Source organism: Elaeis guineensis, chromosome 6, assembly GCF_000442705.2.
Source record: "Elaeis guineensis isolate ETL-2024a chromosome 6, EG11, whole genome shotgun sequence".
NCBI lineage: Eukaryota > Viridiplantae > Streptophyta > Magnoliopsida > Arecales > Arecaceae > Elaeis > Elaeis guineensis.
The window spans coordinates 124288908-124305518 of NC_025998.2; the positions used below are offsets into that span (position 1 = coordinate 124288908).

General features: G+C 35.3%; 1 protein-coding gene across 3 annotated transcripts in view; it reads left to right on the plus strand.

Moving 5' to 3' along the window:
- The window catches only part of LOC105060031 (exocyst complex component SEC3A), a 43845-nt gene that overhangs the window by 15882 nt on the left and 11352 nt on the right, over positions 1-16611 (plus strand). For 2 of the 3 annotated variants that reach the window (XM_010943605.4, XM_010943604.4), the window contains exons 9-22: positions 1820-1921; positions 2047-2184; positions 2620-2748; positions 2875-2955; positions 3055-3129; positions 3553-3726; positions 3811-3952; positions 4065-4129; positions 9326-9496; positions 9597-9676; positions 13812-13893; positions 14184-14281; positions 14436-14544; positions 14732-14800. In XM_010943605.4, the coding sequence (XP_010941907.1) occupies positions 1820-1921; positions 2047-2184; positions 2620-2748; positions 2875-2955; positions 3055-3129; positions 3553-3726; positions 3811-3952; positions 4065-4129; positions 9326-9496; positions 9597-9676; positions 13812-13893; positions 14184-14281; positions 14436-14544; positions 14732-14800 (1515 nt within the window). Of the gene's footprint in view, positions 1-1819; positions 1922-2046; positions 2185-2619; positions 2749-2874; positions 2956-3054; positions 3130-3552; positions 3727-3810; positions 3953-4064; positions 4130-9325; positions 9497-9596; positions 9677-13811; positions 13894-14183; positions 14282-14435; positions 14545-14667; positions 14801-16611 lie in introns of those variants that run through there. The other variant, XM_073259718.1, reaches the window with a different exon arrangement.

The following is a 16611-nucleotide window of genomic DNA, read 5'->3' on the forward strand; positions in this document are numbered from 1 at the left end:
TCTATTTTCTAGTCATGCTTCGGGCAAAGAGCTAATCTAGTAAATATATTTGGGTCTCCCTTTGAGATTCTGAACACTTTAAATCAAGGTCTACTGGACTGGTACTCGGGCTTATACCGGCTGGCGGTTCAGTACAGTATTGGTGTGCATCATACCAAGCTGGGCCATACAAAACCATGTGGAGGGAGAGGGAGGAAGAGAGAGAGAGGGGAGAGGGAGAGAGGAGCGGGGGTTGGAGCGACGATTCAATGGAGGGGGGAGTGTGCGAGCAAGAGAGCCCTTGAAGGCTCTCAACCCTGGAAACATCAAAGTAGGGTTTTGGGGGGGGCTGCTTTATAAACCAGCCATCCCAATTAGGTGTCAGTTTGGTTTTGCAAGCCATATCGCCCGGTTTAGGTTGGTTCATTAAACATTGCTTTAAATGTTTTGGTTAAGGATTTGGTTGTTCCATTCATGAGGATTTTTTAATTACATTACTCAAGATTGTCAAGTCTAACCCTCTTGAGGGGTTGTTTCTTGCCTTTATTCCACTTACATGTGATAGATCTTGCGATTGTTAGAAATGTTGATATTCTATTTACAAGTTCTGTTTGGTTTGCCCATGATTTCAGTCGTAGGAATTAGAAGTCATAATATAAAATTATCATGATGTTATATACTATATTATTGACCTATGTAATGATAATTGTAATATTCTTCTTATTGTATTATGTTAATTTAGTGTGGTCCTATTATAATATGCTTTGCATATCATGATACAGTATAAATAAAATTAAAATAGTATGATTGTTGCATTCTATTATATTGTGAATTTATGATAATGCACCAAAATCATGTAATAATGTTAGTGATCTTATATTATATAGTGTATATTGCTACCTTTGATAATATAAATAACATAATAAGATGTGGATTATTATTTGTACATTGTAAAATATGATTTATTAATTCCTATATTATATAGATAATGTAGTATCATTGTAATATTTCCATAATAATATTATACTAGTAATAACATACCATTGTTGACGTTATGATTATAATATGCAATATATATTGTCATTTTTATTTTTATAATTTTATCATATTTTAATAAATGTGCTAATATAATAATTGTATATTATTGATATATTATATATTATATATATTGCTGATACATTACTAGTTATATTGTGTGAATGTGCTATGTCATAAATCATATGTCATATATATTATGATATTATATAAAAATGTATTTATATAACGATGTTGGGCTCTTGAGAGGGTGAGAAGGTTGGGGCTCATAATAACTAGTGGGTGCAAGTCGGTCTGAAGACAGGTTGTAACTAGCGATTAGACTTTGAATAGTTCAAATGCTGGATTGCCAGCCTGAGCCTGAAGCATTTCTAACAGGCTTGTGTCTGGATTTTAAGTCCGGTGGGCCTGAAATTTGAGCTCGGCTATTAAACGGACTAGACTCCGGTTTACATCAGTCCAGCCTAAGCTTGGAATACACACACACACACACACACACACACACACACATATATATATATACACACACATGTACATACATACATACATATATGTATGTGTGTGTGTGTAGATGAATTTTTTTTAATTATTTGGAAAGCAAGTTTTATAAGTAACTGCATCTATCTTGGAGCACAATTTACAAAAAAAGGGCTTATTTAAAATATATAACTGGTTTATAGCAATGGGTATTTCTTATTTTGTTAAAAGTTTGCAGCAAGTAAAAATATTGCCATATTTTGTTTGTTTATTTTTCTTCCTTTTATTGGCATTACAATTTTCATAAATTAGCTAGTCATATTTGCAGATTGAATCCCGTAACAACAAATTGGAAATGCAATCTACAAGTAACAATTCACTTCTGGATGAGCTGGACAAGTTACTTGAGCGCTTGCGTATTCCTTCTGAGGTTTGTCTTATTACTAATTGGAACATGATAGACTTTTTTTGGTCACATTGTGCATATGATATGTAAACTTCAAAGTGAACCTTGAATTTCAGTTTTAGTTATTTTTCTCTGCTTTAATTTTGCAGTTTGCAGCATCATTAACTGGAGGTTCTTTTGATGAGGCACGCATGCTTAAAAATGTTGAAGCATGTGAATGGTTGACAGGGGCCATTCGCAGTCTTGAAGTGCCAAATCTGGATCCATGCTATGCGAACATGCGAGCAGTAAATCTCCATTGCATACTTTCTGATCTGCACTTTTTGATCACTGAAGAATTCTGTTTACTTCATATGTAGATATGCGAGTTTGTGAATACTTGAGATAATTCAATGTATATAAAAGGCAATATGCCTGCTACTGTGAAAATATAGATAAGCAAGTTGGAGATAGGGTGGTAAGGATGAAGTTAGGGAACTTTCATAGTTGGAAGTCTATGTAAGGAAAAAATGTGTATATATCTAGGACTCCTCTCATTTGCCTTAGGTTCCCATGTTTATGTTTGTAATGGAACTGGCATCGACTAAATTGTTGATCATTTTTCCATAGAATTAATACATTCTGATGTTTGTTTCTCTATTTGTCCTCCAATATCAAAGTTATTTTCATCTGAAAACTGTTGTACATCTGAACTAACACATATATATTCAAAACTTGTCCAGGTTAAGGAAAAGCAAGCAGAGTTGGAGAAATTGAAAAATACATTTGTTCGGAGAGCATCAGAATTCTTGAGAAACTACTTTTTTAGTTTGGTAGACTTTATGATAAGTGACAAGAGCTACTTTTCACAGGTATATTCTTGGCCTCTCTTTTTTTCAAAAAAGAAAAAGAAAACTTTTTTTTGGGTTTTCTTGAAAATCAAATATGTCAATTGGTCAATTGAACTTCATCTTGAGGTTCTTGTGGATGGTATACAGCGAGGGCAATTAAAGAGGCCCGATCATGCAGATCTAAGGTATAAGTGCAGGACTTATGCACGACTGCTGCAGCACTTAAAGGTTGTTATTCATCTGGGCTCTATGATTTTGAACAGAAGCTGTTACCTTTCATGTATCTTATCTAATTTTTTTTTGTTTACGTTTAATTTCCATAATCAGAGTCTCGACAAGAATTGCTTGGGCCCTTTGAGGAAGGCATATTGTCATTCCCTCAACTTGCTCCTTCGTCGAGAGGTCAGGAGGAAAAACCATTATTATACGATTATTTTGATAGCTTTCAATTTTCATCTCTATGTACAGTGTTTCATTTGTTAGGCGACATAACTTACAGAAATCTCAAGGAATAAGATGCAATAGACATGCAATAAAATCTTATTGCATCAAAATTTTCCCAATGCTTTTGCATCACTAGATGGAGTTACAATTCCTTGTGCCATGATACATTAGAGCTATTTTGTGGATGAACCTCTATGTCCAATTCTTCTTGACATATATTCTTTGTGCTGTAAAATATGATTGGGAAGTCAGTATGCATGTGTATAATGGCCATAGTGTGCTGGACTTTCTAGTAAAGTTATATATGAACACATAAATAAACATGAGTTTCGAACATATGTATAGGGGACTCAAATCTTCTTTCTGATTTATGCTATTCAGGCTCGTGAATTTGCAAATGAACTTCGTGCAAGTACCAAAGCATCAAGAAATCCAACTGTTTGGCTTGAATCTTCTACAGGTTCCAGTCAAACAGGAAATAGTACAGATACTTCCACAGTTTCTGAAGCATACTCAAAGATGCTTACCATCTTTATTCCACTTCTTGTAGATGAGGTAATTTTGTTTTGCCTAAGCATGCATTCAATTTCAGTTAGGCTTATTGTCATACCATTTTTTTTTTGGGTTGCTATGTTGTAGAGTTCCTTTTTTGCACATTTCATGTGCTTTGAAGTTCCTGCATTTGTCCCACCTGGTGCTCCTGCTAATGGTACTAAAAATGGATCTGATGGCAATGATGCAAACGGTGATGATCTCAGCTTTATGGATTCCGATGCAAATGGTATCAAACCTAGTAATTATGTTTCTTTTTTCATTAATAGATATCATCATTGCCGGCATTTTGAATTTTTAGTTGTTGGCAAGTTTCTGATGTTAAATTTCTTTTAATCTAGGTAATAATTCTAGTGAGTTGGGAACATTGAATGAAGCTCTTCAAGATCTGCTTGATGGAATCCAAGTACACTTTTCTTTTCTTTTTCTTTTTTCTAACCGATCAGTTATATACTAATATACATGTGTGTCTATACATGCACGCACGCATGCATGTATACATAAATACATTTTGAAATTAGTACAGATAACTAAATCTGAATATGTTTTCTACACGATTTTATACTACATTTGCCCCGCTTTAGATAGAATACAAAACTTGGTTTAAACTTTGACCAATTTTCATTTTTGTGCTTACAGTCATTTGGTAAGGATCTAATAATTAAGCATGATACGTATAAATATATAGATGCATAAATATATCTTGGACTAATGATGGATAGCATTTGAAAGCTTGCATACACTGTTAGTGAGGTCACAAATATTGCTCGGGTGAGAGGCATGTCTTTCACCTTATACACTTGATTGCTGATAGGATGGTGGATCTGTGTGCCTGGATCTTCTCCTTGTCTGATCTTACAGATTTGCTATTGTTTTTACTTTGTTGCTCTTTTGTGTACTAAAAATGAATATGTGAAAGAAATTGTGATTTAGTTGCACTCCTTATTTTTTGTTTGATGTACTGCTCCCTTCATTTGATCAAATCATTAATTGAATTGAAGGAAAAAAATGCTAGTTGTCTACATGCTTCTTAAGTAATGGGGTATATGTTAGTAAGGCTCTTTTATCCAACACATTTGTATGTCCAACCCCTCTTATCCCATATCACTCAAAAGATGCTTACATAGAATGAATGAAGAACCTTATGGTGGGTTTTCCACATGTATTGTGGTTTTTCTAGTCATCATTGTAACCAAGGTTTTACATATCAGTAGGATGGGGGGTGTCCTGGCTGTCCTATCCTGTTCTTATGAGAAAACAAGATCGGGACGGGGTTGGGATTTTGAAACCCATCTATGTGGAGAGAGAAGAAAGGAAGATAAAGAAAAGAAAAAAAGTAAAAGGAAAGAAGAAGAAAAATGAAAGAAAAAAAAAAGGAAAGGAGAATAAAAAGAAAGGAAGGAAAGAAGGAAGAAAAGAAAGAGAAAGAAGAAGAAAAAGGTAAGAAAGAAAGAAAAAAAGGGATAACAAAAAGAAAGAAAAAGGAAAGTAAGGAAGGAAGGTAGAAGAAAAAGAAAGAAAAGAAGAAAAGAAAGAAAAAAGAAAAAAAAGAAGAAATAAAGGAAAGAATAAGGGGAGGGAGACGGAAGATATCTACCAACAGGTTGGGATAGTGGGGCATTCCGTTTCATAGAGAAACCAAAACACCTCCGTCCCACGGAATTTAAAACATTGATTGTAATCTTCTTCTGTGACCATTCTTCATTATTGTAATCATCTTCATCATGCAACAATAATGTTGCTTGTGTAATTTGCTTTTCCTTCATTGTATTTCTTGTTTCTATCTCCTTCAACCGTGCGATGACATGGGAAATACTTTAGTGCATCCCATTACCTTGCCTCACACACCACACCATAACTTGTCAGTTTATCACAATTGTCATGCATGACATTTTGGTCGTCATTACTTCTGCTATACAATGTTCACATCTCATCATATGGTGCTAATTGAGTAATCAACCACTTGGGCTCCAAAGTTGTATATTTGCTACATACAGCTTGGCCACCACCTTGGTATCTGACCTATACCATTGGGTGCATCAGGGATGTTTTACCTGGTATTGATGTGGTGGAAGTACACTGGCAATACAACTCCAGCTGACTGGCTAGCTGGTTTTGGAGCATATGCTGATCACTTTGCTGTGACCTAGTTAAGATAATGGAATAGAGTATATCCCAGTGGTTTTTCTGCTGTCAACAAATAAAAAAAAAACAATCAAGTGCTTGGCATCAAACACAAACAAAAGCATATTCCACATGCATTTGATTATAACTTATGTTTTAATTGAACAAATGAATGCAATAAATACATACTAAATTTATAATATTATGTTTGTACCATGACTTACACTGTTTTAACATCTGTATGCAGACGCACATATGCTTGCATCTATTTACTTGTTTAAGTTCATATATTTGCTTGCATATATTCATGTATGTATGTTCGAATTCAATACAAGCACATATTAGTTGAAAAATTCCATTGTTTTAGGTTAAAGTGATTCCACATTTGAATACCTAATTAAAAAGAAACATCCAGATCCATGTTAGTGCTTAGTAAAAGTTAAAACCTTTTTTTCAGAGAGAGAGAGAATGAAGAAAGACCCGTCTAAGGTCGGTTTCGCATGTCTAAAAGAGATTTATGGTGGAACTATGCAAAAAGTTGCACTATGTTCATGTAGATTTTATGATGCATCCATTATTCATGTGAACCACTTCAAGTAGATGGTTTTGTCCAAAAAAAAAATGTAGAGATTTGCCTTTACCATTTTGTTTTGAAGCAGCTATACATAAGCAAAACAGATGGAACTGAACCCATATTCTAAAAATGGGGTTGAAGCTTGAATGACTTTGGACTAGACCGAGGTTTGAACTTTTTGACATTTTCAGCTGAAACCAATATGCTTTAGCTGAGACTAAACTGAAACTGAACCTTGATTTTGGGTTTCTGCCGAAACTGATCATTTTCGGTGGCTTCAGCCAGTTTCGATGAAACTAACTGAAACCAAATATTGACATTTTATTTAAAGCTTTCTTTTGTTGTTTGTCATATTCGGATTATTTTGTTGAGTACGTAGACTATATATTATCATTTTCAATGGTGGTTCATTTTCTTTTTCTTGAATTAAAATAGAATATTGATAAAACATGACTCTTGATGGGTTGAGGTCTTTGACAAAGCTGTTGTCATAGTTCTCTATGAAGACCAATTTGAACAACTAGATACAACTCATTTAATAGGAAAACATCCTTTGTTATATAAAGAAATATAAAATTCTATAATTGCAACTATGTGATCATATGGCCACTTAACAGGAATAATGAGTGTTGACATCCAATTTATGCCTGAATTCTGCCAAAAAAATGAAAAAAAAATTGTGTTAAGCACTAAAATGCTACATAATTGCCAATATAATGAATTTTCAACCAATTGAAGTTCAAGAAGTAAATTATGTATATTATCCAGAGGACAAAATACTATAATCCATTAATTTCACTTTTATGAAATATTAACTTCAGCGTCAGATTGTCAAAATAACTCATGAAAGGAACCTAATAATCCATATAACACATTGTTCTAAAATATTATGTAATAAAATTTTCTGGCTTCTTTATTTTTATTCTTCTTTTCTCTCTTTTTTTGAAGTTTTCTTTTTCTTTTTTGCCTGAAACTCCAAAACTTGGAGTGAAACCTCTGAACCGCCAAAATTTCTGAAACCAAAACTCCACAGGCCCATCTGAAACCAAAATCAAAAGTAAGTATTCAAACCTTGATTAAAACATAAGGTGTCCTAAAATCAGTGTTTTTCAGATGGAACATGGCCATAATATCGGTATAGCATCTTATTGCAATTAAGGTTGTCAATAGGCCAGGGCTGCTTGATTACCCCAATGACCTGCACTGCATATGTCCGAGCTTCAAGCTGAGCAAACCTGCAGGATGGACAGGCTGGACACAGGCTGGTTAATTTTAAGCCTCAATAGGTATGGATGGATTAAGTCTGATTGTGGTTCCTGCCTGGCCCAACCAGAGCCTTTCTTCTGCAGATGCTTGGGCATATGGATTATGTGGGCCAGTTTCTAGTCAATCTTGGGCCTGGGCTTGGTATGGGCTTGGTTATCTCATTAGCAGGGTGGACTTTCATAGACATGGTCAAGCCAGTTGAATCCCCTAGTTGCAGATCCTTCAGACCAATAAAGTTTAGTTGTTATATTTGATTTTGTATAAATAATAATCTTGGTTAATACCTCTTTCCACTGATACCTCGTTGTGGTTAGTTATATCCCTCTGGAAAAGCATCCAAGTTAAGGCTGAATTTCATACTCAAGAATTTCATTCTCTGCAAGCTGTAGATTGTATTGCATTAGAGAAATTGACATTAGTCTTTATTTCAACAAGTCATGCATGAGATTGAACTTGTTAGGACGGCTTAACGGAGTTGACTGTACTGCTATGCAATTGGAATCTTACATTTAGTTTACTATGTTTATGCTTTGTTCTTATGCAGGAACCTAACAAATACCTGTCAGCTCAGTGGTAACTCCCACATTGCGACAGTTACCTCCCGTCAGAAGTTCAAACTTTTTTACTTGCAAATTTTTTACAATAACAGTTGCATATGCACCAAAGTTATTTACTGTTTCCAGATAGGTGATAACATGCTGGTGCAAAAGAAAATGGCCTGTCTTTACAGAATGAAGAACAATATGCAATATATTTATGGCACCTCTGTATTTTTTGAAAGTGTAGATGCTTAACATACCAGAAGTGAAAACAAACAGTTTGAGAGTAAGCATTACTTGTATATGAAAAAAAAAAAGTGAAAATAGTCAAAAATCAAAAGAATTATTAACTTTATTCTCCAAAAAAAAAAAAAAAGAAAGAAAGAAAAAAAGTAGTTAGTAACTTTATGATGCCAAGAAGTCCAACACCTCTTCAATTGCAGTTTTTTTTTTTCATATTATCAATGGTTTTAATAAAAATAGAATTTTTATATTTATTTGGATGTATAAAAGTCTAGCATCATCTTCAACTGTTCCTCTCTGAAGCTGTTATTGTCTGTTTAGAGACTTTACTAGATAAAATCTTGTTTGTGATGCATTTGCTTGATTGTTTAGTTGTCCCCTTAAAAAATGAACTAGGTAGTAATTACTACTAAACCAAGCAATTCAGATGTGTAACTGTACTAGAATTGGTTTGTTTGACATATCTTCACCATATCCTATTCAAATAGTTCTCCATTATGTAGTAGTAGCATATTTTTTCTATCATAATGATTTGCAACTCTCCTTGGTTCGATTGATAGTTCTACATTCTGTTTTATTTATATTAGTTATTTATTTAGCCAAATTAGTATGCTAACTTCGTTTTGTTTTGCTTACTCAAAGTTGAATATATTCATATGACTTGTCTTTTACTAATAATCCATACTACATTTCTTCATTTTTTTAATGCTATTTTATGGTTCCAGTTTAAAAATTATCTATACTTTGCATACATTAACTGTGACTCAACCGATCTGTAGGCAATAATTTTCTGAAAATTATTAGTGTATTCTTTTTGGCTTGCAGAATGTAATATACTGCTCTTTATTTTACCCAGGAAGACTTCTATGCAGTGGTAGATTGGGCATACAAAATTGATCCTCTGTGCTGCATATCAATGCATGGTATCACAGAGCGCTACCTTTCTGGTCAGAAAGCTGATGCAGCCGGATTTGTGCGTAAGTTGCTTGATGACTTGGAGTCAAAAATATCAACTCAGTTTGGCAGGGTTAGTGCTGTCCTTGACTATCCTGAAGATTTTGCATATCTTTTGATTAAAAGGAAGCTCCTTTTATCTCTCTCATGTCACTGCTTGTCTGCATTTGCAGTTTGTTGATGAAGCTTGCCATCAGATTGAGAGGAATGAACGTAATATACGACAAATGGGAGTTCTATCTTATATCCCAAGGTATAAGCTGTCTTGAACTTTGGCACTTGTTCTGTGATTTGGTTGCATGTGTGATGTCCCATGTTACATTCCCTGGTTCATAATTTTATATATGAGTATATATGCTAGAGGCAGGAATGAGTTAATTGGGTCAGATTTAGAATCAGGTCAGCTACATACTCCCATGTAAACTGACTATATGCTTGATCTGAAGTCCATACCTCATCCAACCTACTTGACTGGCCTAGGGCTGCAAAGAGGCCAGTCCTTGACCTAATTTAACTGGTTACAATGCTATGGTTACTAGGTCCAAGTTTGAAACATGATCACACCTAGCAGCTTTCCAACCCCAAATCAAAATTCAAATTAAAAAAAAAAAACACTAAATTCCAAAGTTATAGAGCTGAGAGTGGGCAAAGGTAGGTTTCCAGACCTTCCATATAAAAGCTTTCTTGTTTTGTTGGAGTTTGCAACCCCTAGCCAAAAGATGGAAGGGGCAAATTAAGGGAGGGAGAGAGGAGAAAAAGGTAGATTGGAATTAGATTGTGACTCTTCAAGAATGTTGATTAGAGTTTGGATGGTTGCTGCTTGCCAAATATCATGCTTGCTGCTGCCAGAAGTGGCCAAGAAGTCACCAGTTTAGGGGGATTGGGTGTGGTTAGGGCACAAAGGGGCAGGAAGCCTTTGTTGCGACAAATCGAGAATTCAAGAAATAAAACAAGAAAAGAAAAAAGATCAAGACACCCAAGATTTATGTGGTTCGGCAATCTTTGCCTACATCCACGGGAGAGACTAGAAGAATTCACTATAGTCCGTGGAAGATTGTCAAGATTTACAAAGAATCTTTCAAACGCTAATCCCCATACATCCAAAACTCTCTTTCTCTCTCTTGGAAAACTACTCTCTTAACTTCAGAGAAAGATCCACATAAAAGAAATATACTTGAGTTCGGATCAGATCAAATAATCTCAAGTCTCAAGTCGGGTCGGTTCGTACCGTGGGGGCGTTGCCCCCGCACTGCCTTGGGCTTTGTCATGGGCTTCGGGTAGAGCCTATCGGCCCTGCCCTTTTCTCCACGACTAAAGCCCCTTTTTTGGGTCGCATCAGGTCATATATTTTATTCCGGGTCACTTAACATGTTCGAACCCACTACACATTTCAATCCACCCCCGCAATCTTGAATGCGGGCCAAAACTCAACAGCCTCCAAGAGATTTTAGCAAAGAAGTTATATTGTATTATATTTTTATTTCTTGTTCTTTTATGTTATGCCTGACCAAATCAAATCGAATTGATAATGGGGCTTTCATCTGGATATTAGGGATAGCTTTTTTTAAAAAAAAAAATCTAAAAAGGTATGGCAAAGTTGCTTATGTTGAGATTTGCTTGAATTTCATTTGTAATGTCATAGTTGCCATTAAATATTACATACAAACAAGCAATTATACATTATATGTGTATTATAAGGAATTTATCTCAGCCCTTCTAATCCAACCTAGTAAAATAACCCAAATGGTTGCATTTCCAATTTAGAACTCATTTAAAGTTCTAAGTCAAGACATCCAACCTATGGATTGTAATTAGGGCTGGCAAAATATGACCTGATCCGCCAACCTGATCTGTGTTCGATCCACCATAAACAGATTTGGATTTAGGTTAAACGGATTTGGATCATAAATGGGTCAACCAGTTTAACCCGTTTAATAAGTGGGTCGGATTTGAATTTTAGATATTTGATCTGTTTAACCCGTTTAACCCGTTTAATATTCAGGTCGGGTTGAGTCAGATAACCCATTTAACTTGTTTAACCTGTTTAACCTATTTCTGACCCATTTAATCCGATCTGTTTAGCCTGTTTAACTCATTTGAGATCAGTTTAACCTATTTAAAATCTGTTTAATCTGTTTCTGATCCATTTAATCCGATCTGTTTAATCTATTTAATCCGTTTAAACCATTTAACTTGTTTAACCTAATTTGATCTATTTAATAAACGGGTTAAATAGGTCGGATCGGGTTATCTGTTTAATAAACAGGTCGGGTTCAGATTTGAATTTTTGACCCCGTTTAATAAATAGGTCGGGTTTGGATTGACGATTATCTGATCCGATCTGTATTGACCCGACCCGTTTATGATCCGACCCGATCTGATTGCCACCCCTAATTGTAATGTTGCCTACCATGCAGATGTTGATGACTTCATGTTGTGGTATCATATCTTGTTGTGCTGTGTGTTCCAATTATGATTTCTTTTAAGGTATGTTTGGTTTGGGGGGGTCGGACTTTGGAATGGGAATAGGAATGAGTGACTCCTATTTTAGCTGTTTGGCTAGGAGTCCCGTTTCGATTCCCAAGAGGAATGGGAATGCAACAATCTCTCAGAACTCATTCTCTACTCTCTTCTAGGATTCAAATTTCATTCCGATTCCAGTCACAAACCAAACACATTAGGGATATAGCCATTCTGATCACGATCAGAATCGGAATTGGAATGGATTGGAATGAGAATCGGAATTGCAATATCCCTGATGTGTTTGGTTCGCGACCGAAATTAGAATCAGAATCGGAATGGAATTTGAATCATAGGGGAGAGTAGAGATTATGTTTTAGGAGATTAGTGAATTCCCATTTCCCTGTGGAATCAGAATGGGACTTCTCCGATCAAACGGCTGGAATGGGAGTTACTCATTACCATTCCCATTCCAGAGTCCAACACCCCCAGCCAAACATGCCCTAAGTGTATTGAACTCAATGCAGTTCTACTCTGTACCAAGGATTCTGTATGTTTATTTTGATAATTCTACAAGGCTTCTATATATTTTATTTTGATAATTCTGATTTACATTGTTTCCATTAACATGTAGACCATGATAATATAACACATATTGGCTTTCTACTTGTCTGTTGTCTTTTTCATTAGGAATGTTTAGTCCATTGAATTGATGTGAAAAGCTTGTATTGGAGGAGATCTTAACTTCTTCCTTTTTTTTTTTTTTCTGGTTGATGCACGGTAGGTTGCTGTAGTTAGATCAGCCATTTTTTTAGGTTGATGCTTGGTAGGTTGCTGTAGTTAGATCAGCCATTTCTAAAAAAGTCAGAGTTCTTGGATAAACAATTAAGCTGGAGTAATTCCTTTGAATATATAGTTTTATGCAATTACGTATGCACACTATTGTAACCCTGGTGGTGTACCAGAGCTTACATAAAGGCAAGCGGCAGCAGTTTTAATCCGGATCTGAATTATCTTCTAATTTTCAGTTTTTTCTATGCAATTACTGTAAAAAGTTTATATTCTGAGGCAGAGTTAATGTGGATAATATGCAACTCAGGACCGACCAGATCTGATTTCTGATCCATAATCAGCGGAACTGTGCTGTGCAAACAGAAAACCCTCAGAGAAAAGGACAAGGGAATAAAGAGGGTAGAAGAAGTAGAAATAGAACAAGAAGAAGGGTAAAGAAGGGAAGGGAAAAGAGGCTTGCGGTTTTTGTTCTTCTCACTCTCAATCATAATTCAAGTAGTAGGCTCCATCCAAGAACAGCTGTGGCTAGAAGTTGTTTGTTTTTGGTTTAACCAGCAGGGTTTCCTACTCTCAATGGGATATTTAAATAACAAAATAAATCTAGATGCTGACTGAAATCTTTCACAGCATAGAATAGTTGGATACTTTTTTGACTCATATAAGGGACTCCTGAATGAGTAATAAAAATCTATCAATAATTCCCATTCTTTATTGTCTGGCTGACCCCCGTGCTAGACTTACATTAGGACTTCTTATCATAGGAAATCAGCAGCCAACAAATCCCTGAATTGAAGTGACCTGCTGTTGGACATCTAAACTATCCCTAAAAATCGGAAAAAAGGAATCCTTCTGTTATCTGAATCTAGGGCCTAAGATAAAACCAATTAGGACTAATATTTGCTGGCTTTTCTTTGCTCAGCAAGAGCCCAATAAAAAGGGTCTTGCATTAAAGTTCTTTTGAGGCCCTTTGCTGCATCAGGCTTCATTGCTTCTATCATCTAGCTAATAAATTGCAACTGTCTAACAATTTTTGTCATATATTTTGTGGTCCTATAATATTCATTTAACTGAATGTATAAATGTTTAATTTGTGTGCTTATCTTTCGCATGTTTGGGTTTCTTTTGCTGTTGCATAGATTTGCTACTCTCGCAACACGAATGGAGCAATATATCCAGGGACATTCCAGGGATTTGGTTGATCAGGCATACACGAAATTAGTGAGTGTATAAGCTCCCATTCAGTTTGTATACTTTGTGTTTCTTCTTTTTTATTTTCTCAAATCAAGGAAACTGTTGCTGTTACTTCATGCTATGCAGCAGCTGCATTTAGCTTTGGAATTAGAATACCTGGTTTGAGTCAGCCTCTATGTTGTAACTGATCAACATGATCTTGAATGATCAACCTATATATCATCTGAGGGTGTTAGATAAAATGCAGCATCTAAATTTCCTCTCTTAAAAGATAGAAAGAAAAAGGGGCACTGTAATGATTTGAAAGTTTGAAACAGGTTAGCACAATGTTTGCGACTTTGGAGAAAATTGCACAAAGTGACCCAAAGTATGCTGATATTGTACTCTTGGCGAACTATGCAGCTTTCCAGAACAGGTAATTGTAAAATTAGTTTGTCATGTCCTTTGTTGTCCTCTAAATTGATGGTATTTTGCTTGTTGGTTTATGATGTTAATTTCAATTGAGGTAATCTGCCCAACTTTTAGATCAGATATAGTATTAACTTGTAGAAGCATATATTTGGATGCAGTCTTTATGATTTAGCAAATGTTGTGCCCACACTTGCGAAGTCCTATCATCAGGCTAGTGAAGCTTATGAACAGGCTTGTACACGCCATATAAATATGATCATTTACGTTGTAAGTGCCTTGTTTCTGGATTTAGGCAATGCTGTTACTTCTTCAAGATAGAAATTTCTTGATTTAGATATTTCTGTAGATCTGTTTGGTTTTTACACTAATGAGCTTCCCATGAAATTTCAGATGGGAATATATGCTTGTTAGGCGTTAATATCAAAACCCTATGTAAGTTTGCTTTGTTTTGCAGCAATTTGAAAGATTATTTCAGTTTGCCCGGAAAATAGAGGATTTGATGTACACAATTACTCCTGAAGAGGTGAGGGAATCATGAAATCCTGCATGATCATTATGTTGGTATACTTCTGTGTTTCTATCAAAGCAATTTTTTCCCATTATTTTACAAATTTCAAACAATTCCTAATGGATAGGACTTGTGATTAACAAGATAATATCTCTCTCTGAACATCCAAACACAATGGATTGTCCTCACTCAGCATACTAAGCAGGGACATTTGGATGTTCCTTGTATGGGCTCATTCTGTAAATATTCTTCGGCTCTTAGTCATACTAATTTAGTTAAAAATTATCATCAGCCATAGCACATATTATCCAAATAGCTGCATGCTTGCATGTGGAGTTATACATGCAGCTCTGATGAAATGATTGGGCATTGCTAAACAAGAATGTTCTATATATCTAGAACTGATGCATTTGTTTTGCATACTCTACAAACAGAACATCTCTATATATTTGGCAAAAAGACCTCTATTCATAGAAAAGAGGAAAACAACCATAATGGTTTGAACTTTGAAGTCAGTCTGCTTAAACAACTTAATGGGGATATACAAATTCATAATCATAGATGAACAACCAGGTTCAAGCACACTAGAGGTGCCTAGTTTGAACCTGGATTAGACAGCTAATTGGCTCTGATAAGGAAAGATACCAAAATCTATGTCGATAGATGTAGCAAATATGAGAGGAAGATCTAAGATAACATGGATGGAAGTTGTGAGAAGTTTGAAGAGCCTGCAATGATCCTAGAGCTATAGCTTTTAGTGGGAATTTTCAGTGAATGCAGATCTGTAAAACAATCCCAAACAATTAAGCTTCATCATTACTGTTCTGGTTATGGTAGAGTAGCAATTTGGTAAAAGGTCATTTATTGGAAAGGAAAAGTGCAACTCACTCAGGAAACTGATTTTCAGCAATTACTGCAATTGATTTGTCTCTATTTTTTTTTTCACTTTCTTTACTTCTCCCTTAAATGTGTCACTTTTGGGCTTAACTCTTCTAGTTGCATGTTAAATCAGTTCTGAAGTTCCTTTGTTCATGCAAGATTTGTCTACATTCATTAGGACATTGGATAATATACGTGCTGAGATGTCTGCATATCTGATTCACTTTCTTTGATTTCACCATTGAATTTATCATACTGGGACTTGCGTTCTCTATTTTGTCATCAGTTTTAAAGCTCGTGTTTATGAACAATTGCTCTAGATTCGCAAGGGCCTTCCATAAGATACAGGCTAAATTCTTTAAACCCAACAGTGGTGTCAGATTGGTTCTAATTGAAATATAACAGTTTGGTTTAAGTATTTCAGGCATGTTTGCAATTGTTTGGATTTTCATTTTGGAAGATTTATCCTCAAATCTGGTTGGAAATAGCAAAATCTATATCAAAGTAAAGAGATGAGAGTCTCTTGAACACATAATTCTGCATATGATGGAAGAGGAACATAGGCCTTTTTATATATGATTAGACTTGGATTCTAATGCTAAAGCTAAGTATGTGCACCTTCTTAATAGGCCAAAGCCAGGTTGAAGCAAAGATCATTTATTAAGCCTCTAAAATGGGATATGATTTCTGGACTAAATAATGACTAGCTCAATGATGGAGTTTCATTTCTAAATTTAAAATATTGTTGTCTGATGTCAAGGAACGTATGTCAGTAGGGTATTTGGAGTTCTTTAAACAATGTTCATCATTGTGGCTACTAAACATGTGCAACAACTGGAGCATGTTTCTATTTCTTTCTGCACCCTATCTCATGCAGAAGCCATCACTTATTTCATGAAGAGAAGGGCATAAAAGATGGGCATCTCACTCAGGAAGGTTTGATGAAG